Raw genomic sequence first — 16,382 nt, 5'->3', positions numbered from 1 at the left:
ATGAGAGGCGATGTTATTGAGACATATCGGATTCTCAGAGGCTCGACAGTGATAGTTCTATTACCATATGAATGATTCAGCATTTTCTATAACTCACAATGTTGGGGGTATACTACAGGCCTCCCAACAGCCAGCAGGAGATAGAGGAGCAGATAGGTAGACAGATTTTGGAAAAGAGTAAAAACAACAGGGTTGTTGTGATGGCAGACTTCAAACTGGGACTCACTTAGTGCCAGGGGCTTAGACGGGGCAGAGTTTGTAAGGAGCATCCTGGAGAGCTTCTTAAAACAATATGTAGACAGACCAACTAGGGAAGGGGCTGTACTGGACCTGGTATTGGGGAATGAGCCTGGCCAGGTGGTAGAAGTTTCAGTAGGGGAGCATTTCGGGAACAGTGACCACAATTCAGTAAGTTTTAAAGTGCTGGTGGACAAGGATAAGAGTGGTCCTAGGGTGAATGTGCTAAATTGGGGGAAGGCTAATTACAACAATATTAGGCGGGAACTGAAGAACCTAGATTGGGGGGCGGATGTTTGAGGGCAAATCAACATCTCACATGTGGGAGGCTTTCAAGTGTCAATTGAAAGGAATTCAGGACCGGCATGTTCCTGTGAGGAAGAAGGATAAATATGGCAATTTTCGGGAACCTTGGATAACGAGAGATATTGTAGGCCTCGTCAAAAAGAAAAAGGAGGCATTTGTCAGGGCAAAAAGGCTGGGAACAGACGAAGCCTGTGTGGAACATAAGGAAAGTAGAAGGAACTTCAGCAATGAGTAAGGAGGGCTAGAAGGGGTCACGAAAAGTCATTGGCAAATAGGGTTAAGGAAAATCCCAAGGCTTTTTACACGTACATAAAAAGCAAGAGGGTAGCCAGGGAAAGGATTGGCCCACTGAAGGGTAGGCAAGGGAATCTATGTGTGGAGCCAGAGGAAATGGGCAAGGTACTAAATGAATACTTTGCATCAATATTCACCAAAGAGAAGGAATTGGTGGATGTTGAGTCTGGAGAAGAGTGTGTAGATAGCCTGGGTCACATTGAGATCCAAAAAGACGAGGCGTTGGGCGTCTTGAAAAATATTAAGGTAGCCAAGTCCCCAGGGCCTGATGGGATCTACCCCAGAATACTGAAGGAGGCTAGAGAGGAAATTGCTGAGGACTTGACAGAAATCTTTGGATCCTCACTGTCTTCAGGTGATGTCCCGGGGGACTGGAGAATTGCCAATGCTGTTCCTCTGTTTAAGAAGGGTAGCAAGGATAATCCAGGGAACTGCAGGCCGGTGAGCCTTACTTCAGTGGTAGGGAAATTACTGGAGAGAATTCTTCGAGACAGGATCTACTCCCATTTGGAAGCAAATGGACGTATTAGTGAGAGGCAGCATGGTTTTGTCGGAGTCAGACACATTGGGAACTTTCAAGCGGTTATTGGATAGGCACATGGGGCACACCAGAATGACAGGGAGTGGGATAGCTTGATCTTGGTTTTGGACAAAGCTCAGTACAACATCGAGGGCCGAAGGGCCGGTTCTGTGCTGTACTGTTTTATGTTAAACCAGGGAGAACTCCACAGCTTTTCTTCGAAACAGTGCCAGGGAGCCTTTTGCACCCGCCTTTAATGTCTCGCCGGAAAGGCAGCGCAGCACTCCCTCGGTAATGCACCGGGAGCGTCATCCCTGACCATGTGCTCAAGCTGTCCGGAAAGGGCCTTGAACCACGACTTTCAGGCTCGGAGGCGAAAGGTGGTCTTCTAAGAGATCCCAGAGTGACCCCCCATTCGATTCCCGTAAACAGCCTCCCCGAACAGGCGTGGGAATGTGGCGACTAGGGGCTTTTCACAGTAACTTCATTTTGAAGCCTACTTGTGACAATAAGCTATTTTCATTTCATTTCTGGGCTATCGTCACATAGAAAAATCGAAGAGCAGTGTAACTGGGTCACATGGCAGTGTCAGCAACGGCCTATGTACTCGTCGTCTTGGTCACAAGGCGGCGGACGGAGAAAGCAGAGTAAAGCCACATATAACAGGAAGGAAATTCACTCAAGAAAGCTCGGAGGGTATTGGGAACTCTCGTTCCCCAGAGAGCCGTCGAGGCTGGGTCGCCGAATTAGGTACCAAAGGGAGTGTCGAATGGATTTGTGACCGACAAGACAAGGGTCAGGGCAGACAGGAGAGTGGAGTGAAGGCCATGATCAACTCAGCCACAATGCACTGAATGGAGCAGGCTCAAGGGGCCGAGTGGCCTCCTCAGACTTCTTCTGATTTTGCACTTCGAAACATTTTGCTCGAATCCTTCACAACATTTCCCCTCAATCTGTAAATATTTGCACGCCTCTATTTATTGCACAATATTTAAAACGAATCCAAGGCAGCAACAGGCATTCAAATGGAAGAAGAGTAGTTTGGATACGTTGCCCTCACCTTCTCGGATTCCCTATCCAGGGGTTCCGTGCGCTGCACCTCCGACAGCTCTTCACCGTCCTCCGGTTCAGAGTTCCCACCGTCACACCCTCCTTCAAAGAGACAGAACAGTTCAGCTTGAGCCAGGTGAGCAGGGGATATAGCAACAGTGATCATTCACTCGAGCCTATTCAGTCATTCCATTAGCTCATGGCTAATCTATACCGTGGCTCCTTTTCCCTCCCCCTTACCCAACACAAGCCTATCAATCTCAGTTCCGGAATGGTCTACTGACCCTTTCTGGATTCCCACTCCCCTTTTTTGTGAAGTGCTACCTGACATCACCCACGAAAGCCCTTGCTCCAAACCCTTCTTGGAGATTCCCCCCCCCCCCAACCCCCACGGAAATGGCTTCTCTTTTAGCTCCATCATCTGTCGATGTTACAATCCCATCACAATGAGGTGGGTGCTCTAGTTGCACGAGAGAGCAACAGTTAGCAATTGGAGAGCAGTTCGGGGCATTATTCTTACGTATGTACAAGAACCGTTTTTCACCTGGAGGCCGGGGGCAGCAAAAAGGGGTGTCCCTGTGCCCGCGTTTTCTAGGGTGTGCGAATAGACCCATCTCCCGTTTCTTCACTTGCCCCATTTCCCCATCTCCTTTTGCGTCGCTCAATCATCACTTTTGTTTTGAAATTTGCGCTGCCACAAGGCCAGCTGGCAAGGCCAGCGTCTGTTGCCCATGTCCGACTGCCCTCCATTTCAGAGGGCATTTGAGAGCCAACCGCACTGCTGTGCCACCTGGAGTCACAGGTAGGCCAGACCAGGCAAGGACGGGAGATTTCCTCCCCTAAAGGGTGTTAGTGAACCAGATGGGTTTTTCTGACAATAGACATGGTCGTCACCAGACTTTTCGTTCCAGATTTTTATTGAATTCAAGTTTCACCACCAGCCGTGGTGGTGTTTGAACCCGTGTCCCCAACACTCCCCTGGGTTACTAGCCCAGTGACAATACCACTAAGCCAGTGTCTCTAACGTGGGAACAGGAGAAAGTCATACAGCTCGAGCCTTTTCCATCATTCATTATTTAGAGCCTTAGAATAACATTCATAAAGTGCAGGAGGCCATTCAGCCCATTGAGCCTGCACTGACCCGCTGAAAGAGCACCCTACATGGGCCCAACTCCCCACCCGATCCCCATAACTCCACCAAATCTGCACATCTGTGGACAAGGAGGCAATTCAGCGTGACCAATCCACCTAACCTGCACATGTATGGACTTGTGGGAGGAAACCGGAGCACCTGGAGGAAACCCACGCAGATATGGGGAGAAAGTGCAAACTCCACACAGACGGTCACCCGAGGCCGGAACTGAACCAGTGAAGCAGCAGCGTTAACCACTTCATTAAGACGTGGAATATAGAGTAGAGTTTTGGCCACCTTGCCAAAGGATGAATATACAAGCCTCAAAGGGCCAACATCAGTTCAGGACTAATTACTGGGCAGGGGATTGTTTAATAAGGAAACACTTCGTAGATTAGGGCTCCTAGACTTTAGATGAATAAGAGGTGACCTTGTCAAAACAGAGAAAAGGGTTTTGAATATTTCAAACTCAAGAGCTGTGGACTCGTTGGGTTTACTCAAGACTGGGACCAATGGATTTGTGGATAGCAAGGGTCACACAATGTGGAGGTGGGGGGGAGATAGAGTGGAGGTAGAAACTCGGCCACAATTGAACCGAATGGCTCAAGGGGGCCAAATGGAGGACTCCCGCTTCCATTTCTTATGTTTGTGTCTGATCCGGATCCTAAATTTTATCTTCCCACATGGGATCTGTAACCCTGAGCCCATTTCACTCCCCCGCCCCTCCCCCCAAAACGTGGGTGTCACCATTTGTTGGCTGCGCCCTCATCCCCGCCAGTTATGCCAGCACAGTTCCTGACCTTGCTGCGAGAGCCTCTCGCCAGGGGAAGTGGACTTCAGCCAGCGGCCATTTCGCGCCGATCTCCTTGGAGATTCTTCTGCTGATGCCTGAAATGTCAATAAATAGGAAAGTGTTGCATCTCCTGGCAAGGCAGAAGAGAAATTGAACCGCAACTCAACCTTCCAATTCATCTATTTCAAAGGACAAAGAAATGTACAGCACAGGAACAGGCCCTTCGGCCCTCCAAGCCCATGCCGACCATGCTGCCCGACTAAACTACAATCTTCCTCACTGCCTGGGTCCGTATCCTTCTATTCCCATCCTATTCATGTATTTGTCAAGATGCCCCTTAAATGTCACTATCGTCCCTGCTTCCACTACCTTCTCCGGCAGCGAGTTCCAGGCACCCACTACCCTCTGCGTAAAAAACTTGCCTCATACATCTACTCTAAACCTTGCCCCTCTCGCCTTAAACCTATGCCCCCTAGTAATTGACCCCTCTACCCTGGGGAAAAGCCTCTGACTATCCACTCGGTCTATGCCCCTCATAATTTTGTAGATCTCTATCAGGTCGTCCCTTAACCTCCGTCGTTCCAGTGAGAACCAACCGAGTTTATTCAACCGCTCCTCATAGCTAATGCCCTCCATACCAGGCAACATTCTGGTAAATCTCTTCTGCACCCTCTCTAAAGCCTCCACATCCTTCTGGTAGTGCGGCGACCAGAATTGAACACTATAGTCCAAGTGTGGCCTAACTAAGGTTCTATACAGCTGCAACATGACTTGCCAATTTTTATACTCAATGCCCCGGCCAATGAAGGCAAGCATGCCGCATGCCTTCTTGACTACCTTCTCCGCCTGTGTTGCCCCTTTCCGTGACCAGTGGACCTGTACACCTAGATCTCTCTGACTTTCAATACTCTTGAGGGATCTACCATTCACTGTATATTCCCTACCTGCATTAGACCTTCCAAAATGCATTACCTCAACCGATGCTTTTTGCTCTGTCTAGAGCCGCCCACTGAAGGTCAGCCCGTGGCTCAAGTGGGCAGCATGCTCGTCCGAGTCCGAAAGCGGTGGGCTGCACAAGGACACCAGAGTGGGCCATTCGGCCCATCAAGTCTGTTCCGCCATTCATTGAGATCATGGCTGATCTGATATAATCCTCAACTCCACTTTCCCGCCTTATCCCCACTTTTTTTAATTAAAAAGTTTTCATTTATAACAAACAAAATACACAACATGGAAAAACGGAGAAAATGCAGTATTAGAAAAAAAAAAAAAAAAAGGACCCACCCAGGAACCTTTTCACCCAGAGGGTGGTGGGAATCTGGAACTCTGTGTCTGAAAGAATAGCTGAGGCAGAGAGATATTTAGATGTGCACGTGTGATCCCAGGGCACACAAGCCTAAAGGACAAGTGCTGGGAAATAGGATTAGAATAGTTAGGTGGTTGTTTTTGACCGGCACAGGTGCTATGGGCCAGAGGCCCTTTTCTGTGCTGTAGACCTCAATTACTCTATGACCCCTCTGAAGGTGTACTTGCCCGACTCCAGATTTGGAATTCCATAAGTTATGGTGACCCAACCAGACCGAGTCACTGGGCGAAGCAACAGATCTCCATTGCAGTAGAACTCGTCTCCCGGCTACCAGGGAGGCAAAGGCGAGAACACCCCCGCCCGCAACTCCGGCAAGTCCGATACCTGTAAACGGCCACCAAAGTACAAGGCTCCAGATCAACGCTCGCTGACATGTGTTAAAGGAGGAGACCCAAAAGCTTACCACCCTGGGACACGTTCAAAACATGTGGTTGTGATTAGCAGGTCCCAAAGAACACCGCTCACACTCGTCTTTCACCCCTGCAAAGAAACTGCTCAACCTAGCTTTAGTCAGGTGAGCCCTATGTACTACTGAGCTGAATTATACCAAGTCGTGCACAGGAGGATGAAGAGTTCATCCTACGATGGCCCTCATACCACATGTCTTCGTCTAAAATAGGTTCCAGTTCTCCCTCCTTTTGCCTGTACTTAGTCTAGCAGGGCCACCTCCACTGACAAGATTTGTCCATAGATGCTGGAAAAGCAACCCCCTCGCTTTCACCAGACCCTTCAAGCAATAGGATCCTCACCAACAAGGAGGGTTGCAGAGCCCACAGGATCGTGGGAAAAGCCTCGAAGAAAATCACGCGCCTGGAGGTAACGGAACAAATGTCCCCGGAAGTTGAAACCTTATCAATAAAACCCCAAAAAGAGCAAAACGTCCCTCCACAAATAGATCCTTAAAACTCCCAAGGCGCTCCCCTCCCATGACCTAATCGTTGAGTCTCAACCCAACAGAACAAATAGGTGTTTTCCCACAGATAGGGGCCAGCAGCGACTTGGATCCCAATTTGTAATGTAGCCTCAAACATATCCAACGACCCAGCCTCTACAGCTCTCTGCGGGAAAGAATTCCACAGATTCACGATCCTCAGAGAAGAAATTCCTCCTCATCTGTCTTAAAAGGAGCGACCCCCCCCCCCTCACTCAGATTCTGCCCTCTGGTCCTAGACTCTCCCACAAGGGGAAACAACCTCTCAGCATCGACCCTGTCAAACCCCCTGAGAATCCGATATGTCTCAATCAGGTCGCCTCTCATTCTTCTAAACTCCCAGTGAGGACAGGCCCAACCTACTCAACCTCTCCTCATGGGAAAATCCCTCCCTACCCGGGATCAACCGAGTGAACCTTCTCTGGACTGCTCCCTGCCAGTATATCTTTCCTTAAATAATGGGACCAAATCTTCACGTTTAAACGTGTGCATAAAAATCCAAGCCAGTACTTCCAGGGCAGAGGGGGTGCTAAAGTGTCTTTTGGAAAAGAAGTCTTGCCTTTTCAGGCGAGCATGAAATATCTCATGCCAATGATGTTGGAAAAACTCCTCGGAGTTCTCTCCTATGTCTGATTACTCCTCAATGCACATCGCAAAGATGATCTGATCTTTATCACACGTGTGGCCTGGGAGTTGCTGTGCGCAAACTGGCAGCTGCATTTCTTACAGCGCCAATATTTCAAAAGTGATTAATTAGCTATGAAATCCTTTGGCATCAGCAGAGATCAATAAAGGCACTATATAGATCCAAGTTCTTCTTTTCTGTATTACCATCAGCAATACTGGAGGGCACGCACCAATACACCGAAAAGAACGAGTGTACGCACACCAAAAAGAACGAGTGTACGCACACCAAAAAGAACGAGTGTACGCACACCAAAAAGAACGAGTGTACGCACACCAGTAAGAACGAGTGTACGCACATTGGGAAAATTTATCTATGGCTTGCTAGCTTAAAGTTGACCCCATAAACTCTCCGTTCAGCTTCTCCACCAACATTACCTGTGTGTGAACAAGTTTCTGACGTAGCTGTCTTCTGGGAGTCTGGGGGAATCAGAAAGGCAAGATAAACATGGGCAAATTCTTTCAATGATGGACTTGCAACCCCGCCACCCCACCCCGCCCGAATCTTGCTCCAGAACCACTCCAGTGGCCAGCCACTAAGCACTCAGCCTAAGCAACAATCGCCATGCAGTGCCTCACAGCCTCACTCTGCTCGAGCATTTCCCAGTTGATGACCCGGAATACCTTCTGGCTGACTTTTCCGCCCTTCCCAATGCCTTCAGCAACGAAAGCCCCATTTCACGACTGCCAACCTGACTAACCGAGGACATGGGAACCAGAGCAAGAAACCTGCGATTGTCAGGTCTCCGCATCACGTTGTCACCCCATTGTAGGCCCCGAAATATCAGGGGGAGTCTCTCTGCTGAATTGCAAGAATGTTAAGCTGATCCGTACCTCTGGTGTTTCCATGTCCGGTGGCAACATTGGAGTTCCGTTACTGCATCTGGATGATTGTCTCTGTGTCGGCGTCTGAAACCAGAGGAGAAACTGTTCACTGGGATTAAACATCTGTCAATAATAGACCAAAAAGCCATTGCTCTATTTCATAATATTCACTCTCTCCACCACCAGTGCACAGTGGATGCAGTGTCCACCCTATACAAGATGCACCAAGGCTCCTTCGACAGCACCTCCCAAACCCGCGACCTCAACCATCGAGAAGGACAAGGGTAGCAGAAGCATGCAACGCCACCACCTGCCGGTTTCCCTTCGAGTCACTCGGAACTATAATGGTCGCCACTTCACCGTCACTGGTCTAAACCATGGAACTCCCGACCTAACAGCACCATGGTGTACTGACACCACACGGGCTGCACCGTCACCTTCTGGAGAGCAACACATTCTGGCCTCACCAGTGACGCCCATGAGGAAATTATATACAAAGCAGGTTTCAACCAGTCATTAGGCAGAGTGATCTAGCAAGCTGCACATTTCTACATTAGCCACATTTTGTAGTTATGGTAATTTTGCAATAACAGTGGAGCCATTTTTTAATTTTTCCCAATTAAAGGGCAAATTCGCGTGGCCAATCCTCCTACCCTGCCCATCTTTGGGTTGTAGGGGGGAGACCCACGCAGACGCGGGGAGAATGTGCAAAGTCACAGGGACAGTGACCCAGGGCTGGGGTCAAACCCGGGTCCTCAGCGTTGAGGCAGCAGTGCTAAACACTGCACCACCGTGCTGCCCCTGGAGCCATTTTCTTTTTTTTTTATTAATAAAATATTTTATTGAAAATTTTTGGTCAACCATCACAGTACATTGTGCATCCTTTACACAATAATATAACAGTATAAATAACAATGACCTGTTTTATAAACAAAGAATAAATAATATAACAAAAACGAAAACTAAAACTAAATGGCAACTGCCTTGTCTCAGATAAACACTCTCCAATAATATGATTTAACAGTCCAATATACAATTATTTATAGCAACGACCTATACATATATATTAACAACCCTGAGAGTCCTTCTGGTTCCTCTCACCCCCCCCCCCCCGGGCTGCTGCTGCTGCCTTCTTCTTTTCCATTCCCTCTACCTTTCTGTGAGGTATTCGACGAACGGTTGCCACCGTCTGGTGAACCCTTGAGCCGATCTCCTTAGGACGAACTTAATCCGTTCCAGCTTTATAAACCCTGCCATGTCACTTATCCAGGTCTCCACCCCCGGGGGCTTGGCTTCCTTCCACATCAACAGTATCCTGCGCCGGGCTACTAGGGACGCAAAGGCCAAAACATCGGCCTCTCTCGCCTCCTGCACTCCCGGCTCTTGTGCAACCCCAAATATAGCCAACCCCCAGCTTGGTTCGACCCGGACCCCCACTACTTTCGAAAGCACCTTTGTCACCCCCACCCAGAACCCCTATAGTGCCGGACATGACCAGAACATGTGGGTGTGATTCGCTGGGCTTCTCGAGCATCTCGCACACCTATCCTCTACCCCAAAAAATTTACTGAGCCGTGCTCCAGTCATATGCGCCCTGTGTAACACCTTAAATTGAATCAGGCTTAGCCTGGCACACGAGGACGATGAGTTTACCCTACTTAGGGCATCCGCCCACAGCCCCTCCTCAATCTCCTCCCCCAGCTCTTCTTCCCATTTCCCTTTCAGCTCATCTACCATAATCTCCCCCTCGTCCCTCATTTCCCTATATATATCTGACACCTTACCGTCCCCCACCCATGTCTTTGAGATCACTCTGCCCTGCACCTCATGCGTCGGGAGCTGCGGGAATTCCCTCACCTGTTGCCTTGCAAAAGCCCGCAGTTGCATATACCGGAATGCATTCCCTTGGGGCAACCCATATTTCTCGGTCAGCGCTCCCAGACTTGCGAACTTCCCATCCACAACAGATCTTTCAGTTGCGTTACTCCTGCTCTTTGCCATATTCCAAATCCCCCATCCATTCTCCCCGGGGCAAACCTATGGTTATTTCCTATCGGGGACCCCACCAAGGCTCCAGTCTTTCCCCTCTGCCATCTCCACTGTCCCCAAATTTTCAAAGTCGCCATCACCACCGGGCTTGTGGTGTATTTCTTTGGTGAGAACGGCAATGGGGCCGTCACCATAGCTTGTAGGCTAGTCCCCCTACAGGACGCCCTCTCCAATCTCTTCCACGCCGCTCCCTCCTCTTCTCCCATCCACTTACTCACCATTGAGATATTGGCGGCCCAGTAGTACTCACTTAGGCTCGGTAGTGCCAGTCCCCCCCTATCCCTACTACGCTGTAAGAATCCCTTCCTCACTCTCGGGGTCTTCCCGGCCCACACAAAACTCATGATACTCTTTTCGATCCTTTTGAAAAAAGCCTTCGTGATCACCACCGGGAGGCACTGAAACACAAAGAGGAATCTCGGGAGGACTACCATTTTAACTGCCTGCACCCTCCCTGCCAGTGACAGGGATACCATGTCCCATCTCTTGAAGTCCTCCTCCATTTGTTCCACCAATCGCGTTAAATTTAACCTATGCAATGTACCCCAATTCTTGGCTATCTGGATCCCCAAGTAACGAAAGTCCCTTGTTACCTTCCTCAGCGGAAAGTCCTCTATTTCTCTGCTCTGCTCCCCTGGATGCACCACAAACAACTCACTTTTCCCCATGTTCAGTTTATATCCTGAGAATTCTCCAAACTCCCAAAGTGTCCGCATTATCTCTGGCATCCCCTCCGCCGGGTCCGCTACATATAACAGCAAATCATCCGCATACAGAGATACCCAGTGTTCTTCTCCTCCTCTAAGTACTCCCCTCCACTTCTTGGAACCCCTCAATGCTATTGCCAGGGGCTCAATCGCCAGTGCAAACAATAATGGGGACAGAGAGCATCCCTGCCTTGTCCCTCTATGGAGCCGAAAGTATGCAGATCCCCGTCCATTCGTGACCACACTCGCCACTGGGGCCCTATACAACAGCTGCACCCATCCAACATACTCATCTCCAAAACCAAATCTCCTCAGCACCTCCCACAGATAATCCCACTCCACTATCAAATGCTTTCTCGGCATCCATCGCCACCACTATCTCCGCTTCCCCCTCTGGTGGGGGCATCATCATTACCCCTATCAGCCTCCGTATATTTGTATTCAGCTGTCTCCCCTTCACAAACCCAGTTTGGTCCTCATGGACCACCCTCGGGACACAATCCTCTATCCTCATTGCCAATACCTTGGCCAGAATCTTAGCGTCTACATTTAGGAGGGAAATAGGTCTATAGGACCCGCATTGCAGCGGGTCCTTTTCCTTCTTTAGGAGAAGCGATATCGTTGCCTCAGACATAGTCGGGGGCAGCTGTCCCCTTTCCCTTGCCTCATTAAAAGGTCCTCATCAGTAGCGGGGCGAGCAAGTCCACATATTTCCTGTAAAATTCAACTGGGAATCCATCCGGTCCCGGAGCCTTCCCCGCCTGCATGCTCCTAATTCCTTTCACTACTTCCTCTATTTCAATCTGTGCTCCCAGTCCCACCCTTTCCTGCTCCTCCACCTTGGGAAAATCCAGCCGGTCCAGAAAGCCCATCATTCTCTCCCTCCCATCCGGGGGTTGAGCTTCGTATAATTTTTTATAAAATGCCTTGAACACTCCGTTCACTCTCTCCGCTCCATCTCTCCTTCCTCATCCCTCACTTCCCCTATTTCCCTCGCTGCTCCCCTTTTCCTCAATTGGTGGGCCAGCAACCTGCTCGCCTTCTCCCCATATTCGTACTGTACACCCTGTGCCTTCCTCCACTGTGCCTCTGCAGTACCCGTTGTCAGCAAGTCAAATTCTACGTGTAGCCTTTGCCTTTCCCTGTACAGTCCCTCCTCCGGTGCCTCCGCATATTGCCTGTCCACCCTCAGACGTTCTTGCAGCAACCGCTCCCGTTCCCTACTCTCCTGCTTTCCTTTATGTGCCCTTATTGATATCAGCTCCCCTCTAACCACTGCCTTCAGCGCCTCCCAGACCACTCCCACCTGGACCTCCCCATTATCATTGAGTTCCAAGTACTTTTCAATGCACCCCCTCACCCTTAGACACACACCCTCATCTGCCATTAGTCCCATGTCCATTCTCCAGGGTGGGCGCCCTTCTGTTTCCTCCCCTATCTCCAAGTCCACCCAATGTGGAGCGTGACCCGAAATGGCTATAGCCGTATACTCCGTTCCCCTCACCTTCAGGATCAACGCCCTTCCCAAAACAAAAAAGTCTATTCGCGAATAGACTTTTGTGGACATAGGAGAAAAACGAAAACTCCTTATTCCTAGGTCTGCTAAATCTCCACGGGTCTACTCCTCCCATCTGCTCCATAAAATCTTTAAGCACCTTGGCTGCTGCCGGCCTCCTTCCAGTCCTGGACCTCGACCTGTCCAGCCCTGGTTCCAACACAGTATTGAAATCTCCCCCCATTACCAACTTTCCCACCTCTAGGTCCGGGATGCGTCCTAGCATGCGCCTCCTAAAATTGGCATCATCCCAGTTCAGGGCATATACGTTTACCAAAACCACCGTCTCCCCCTGTAGTTTGCCACTCACCATCACGTATCTGCCCCCGCTATCCGCCACTATAGTCTTTGCCTCAAACATTACCCGCTTCCCCACTAATATAGCCACCCCCCTGTTTTTCGCATCTAGCCCCGAATGGAACACCTGCCCCACCCAACCTATGCGCAGTCTCAGCTGGTCTATCAGTTTCAAGTGCGTTTCCTGGAACACAACCACGTCTGCCTTAAGTTTCTTAAGGTGTGCGAGTACCCGTGCCCTCTTTATCGGCCCGTTCAGCCCTCTCACGTTCCACGTGATCAGCCGGGTTGGGGGGCTTTCCCCCCCCCCCCCTTGCCGATTAGCCATCCCCTTTTTCCAGCTCCTCACCCGGTTCCCACGCAGCTGTGTCCCCCCCAGGCGGTGCCCTCCCGCCCATCTCCCTGGAGCCATTTTCTAGTGGGCTTGTGCGAGAATAAATCACTTGCCTTACTCATAATTTCACCTCTACACCAACTTACACTGCGCAGCGCTAAAAGCACTTACAGTATTTATATTCAGTGGCGAGTTCGGTTCCTGGTTTGAGCTGATCTCAGCTGGGAGAGGAATAGGGAGGTTGTGGGTGCAGTGGAACATTCAGCCTGCTCCGAACACTGTTCAGGGACCCAAAGCTGTTGGGTCGCAGGATGAAGCTCACCACAAACACAAGCAGCCTCTCAACACTCCCCACTCGGCAAGTGAAGAACACTTGGATGCGGAATCGGGGGCGACATCCGCTAACATGGAGCAAAATCCCTCAAAGAGTCAACAGGACAGAATCAGATGATAGAATTTACAGTGCAGAAGGAGGCCACCCTGCCCATCAAGTTTGCACCGGCCCCTGGAAAGACAGGGAGAAGAGGGAAAAACATTTTTTTTAAAGGGAAAGGAAACATAGAAGATTGGAACAGGCGGACGCTATTCGGCTTTACAAGCCTGCTCCACCTTTCGTTAGCACGGTAGCACAGTGGTTAGCACAATTTCTTCTCAGCTCCAGGGTCCCAGGTTCGATTCCTGGCTTGGGTCACTGTCTGTGCGGAGTCTGCACGTTCTCCCCGTGTGCGCGTGGGTTTCCTCCGGGTGCTCCGGTTTCCTCCCACAGTCCAAAGATGTGCGGGTTAGGTGGAATGGCCATGATAAATTGCCCTTAGTGTCCAAAATTGCCCTTAGTGTTGGGTGGGATTACTGGGTTATGGGGATAGGGTGGAGGTGTGAACTTGGGTAGGGTGCTCTTTCCAAGAGCCAGTGTAGACTCGATGGGCCGAATGGCCTCTTTCTGCACTGTAAATTCTATGAAAAATCTATTATCATCAAGTCCTCAATGTCAATGAAGGACGCTGGGCCTTTCATTGTCATGACTGGTCATCCAACTCAATAGCCTAATCCCGCTTTCCGCCCCCACCCCTTCCACAAATCCCTTGATCCGCTTCACCCCACGTCCTGTATCGAACTGCTTCTTGAAAACACGCACTGTTTTGGCCTCAACTACTTCCTGCGGTAATGAACTCCACGGGCGACCCACTCTCTGGGTGAAGACATTTCTCCTCATCTCGGTCCTAAATGGTCCGCCCCGTATCCTCTCTCGGTTAGTATGCAAGGAAGGAAAGAATGACGGAGGAGGAGTCCGGAGAAGCCCGTCCCTAGTGTTCTTTCAACCCATCACACCTTTCACTCTTAACACATCATGAACCCATCCCCGCTCAACTTCAATTCCGCCACTTCACCTGTCCAATCATTCTAAGGAAGTGAAAGAATAGAAACCGACTGTAAAAGCTACTATAGGTACGTGAAGAGAAAAACATGGAAAACGACCAACATTGGTGCCTCACAATCAGAAAAAGGGGAATTCATAATGGAGAACAAAAATGGCTGTCCAACTAAATACATACTTTGGTTTGGTCTTCACAAAAGGAGACGACAAATAATGTACCAGAAATGTTGGAAGAGAACACGGTTTCGTGAAAGGAACGGAAGTAAACCAGTATCAGTAGGGAAATGGTGTTGGGGAAATTGAACACCGATAAATCCTGAGGGTCTAATAATCTATACCTAATATAATCGTGGTCACAAGTAGGCTTACAATGAAGTTACAACCAAGGGCCCATCTAGCTAGATATGAAAGATCCTATGGCACTATTTGAAGAGCTGGGGAAGTTCTCCCCGGGGTCATGGCCAATATATATGCCTCAATGGACACATTGCTGTTTGTGTGACCTTGCGGTGCACAAATTGGCTGCCGTGATTTCTACATAATAGTGGCTACAAAAGTACTTTGTTGGTTACAAAGCGCTTCGAGATGGCCAAGAAAAGGGCTATATAAATGCCCGTCTTTCTTGTGATACCATTTGGCCCTCCTGTCCACTTTCCCATCGAAGCTGCAAGGTTTAGGTTTTTTGCATCGCACAGAAGTTACATTTACACTTGGGACCACGCTTGCTCTTCGCAACACCCTCTTCCGTGATCCTTTCCAAAGCGCGGTGATCACAAGAGTCAGCTCTGACCAGCGCAGTAAATCCTCGGCAAACTTAAAACACCGTTTTCTTTTTGAAACAGTCTGCCTCCAACATGGTCTTTACCATTTCCATTGATGCACAGGGTGGCAAGTCCGCAGCTCCTGGGTTCCCTGAGAGGACTCTGCTCCCTTCTTCACGTTTATCCTCCCAGTGAATAAATACTTTGCATCAGTCAGTCCCCCTTCCAAAGTGAAAGTGTGCCCTACTCTCCGCTCTTATTGCAACACTGAGATCATGCCCTGTGCCTCCCCTGGCAAGAGATCAATAGGAAGTCGCACATTTTGTCTGCAAGGATAAAGGGGCCAAATACTCCCCGGGAAATAACTATCCAACTGGGGTAGAGATGCGGAGGGATGCTGGGCAAAAATATAGAAATGAATCAAGGCAAAAATCAGTGAAGGCAATGGGTTAATCGAACCATAAATAACTTCATAACTCGAGGGTGGAATTGTATAAAAGTTTGTTTCAACCACACTTCAAAGAGATCTGCTTTCCAGATGACACAAAGGATGTCGAAAATACACAAAAGGTTTGCTAGATCAATACAAGTAGTAAGAGGTTACATCCATCAAGAACGATTGAAGTGTCTGGGTCGCTTTCCGGGAGGGGATAGGTGACCTGACTGAGGGCTTTAAGATTACAAAAAGGGGTTTGATAGGACAGACGTAGAAGTGTTATTTCCAATTGCGAAGGGGATCAGAACGTCGGGTCATAATTAGAAGGCGGTCACCACTAAAGCCTACTTGTGACACTAATAAAGATTATTTACAGAGAGAATGTGGAACTTGCTCCCCGTGTAATAGGTGTTTAAGGTGAAGCCAAAAAAGCCTATATGAGGGAGAAGGGAATGGAAGAATAGGTTGATGGGAGTAAGATGATGTATTATAGGAAGAGGCTGCTGTCGAGCATGAACATCGCCCATGAAGCAATTGGGCTGAAAGGCTCATTGAGAGAGTCAGGGGCTTGATGGGAAACTTACGTCATCCACTTTCTTGAAAGTACTCCTCGTCAATCGGGTACGTTGCAAGGTATCAACAGGACTCTGAAATGAAACAGAACTTCGCTTACTACAAAGCACACAACACACTACAAAGCTCTCCCACCATTGTCATGAGAATGTCACTT

The 16,382-nt window shown here is 49.3% G+C and overlaps 1 protein-coding gene across 5 annotated transcripts in view; it reads right to left on the bottom strand.

Moving 5' to 3' along the window:
* The window catches only part of LOC140404737 (uncharacterized), a 71,950-nt gene that overhangs the window by 33,906 nt on the left and 21,662 nt on the right, over window positions 1-16,382 (bottom strand). For 2 of the 5 annotated variants that reach the window (XM_072493431.1, XM_072493432.1), the window contains exons 3-7: window positions 16,237-16,299; window positions 8,148-8,240; window positions 7,692-7,733; window positions 4,340-4,427; window positions 2,418-2,509 (exon numbers count right to left, since the gene is read on the bottom strand). In XM_072493431.1, the coding sequence (XP_072349532.1) occupies window positions 2,418-2,509; window positions 4,340-4,427; window positions 7,692-7,733; window positions 8,148-8,240; window positions 16,237-16,299 (378 nt within the window). The remainder of the gene's footprint in view (window positions 1-2,417; window positions 2,510-4,339; window positions 4,428-7,691; window positions 7,734-8,147; window positions 8,241-16,236; window positions 16,300-16,382) is intronic. The other 3 variants (XM_072493433.1, XM_072493434.1, XM_072493436.1) reach the window with 3 other exon arrangements.

The sequence above is a fragment of the Scyliorhinus torazame genome, chromosome 31, assembly GCF_047496885.1.
Source record: "Scyliorhinus torazame isolate Kashiwa2021f chromosome 31, sScyTor2.1, whole genome shotgun sequence".
NCBI classification, from domain to species: Eukaryota; Metazoa; Chordata; class Chondrichthyes; order Carcharhiniformes; family Scyliorhinidae; genus Scyliorhinus; species Scyliorhinus torazame.
This window is presented reverse-complemented; position numbering and strand designations above follow the sequence as displayed.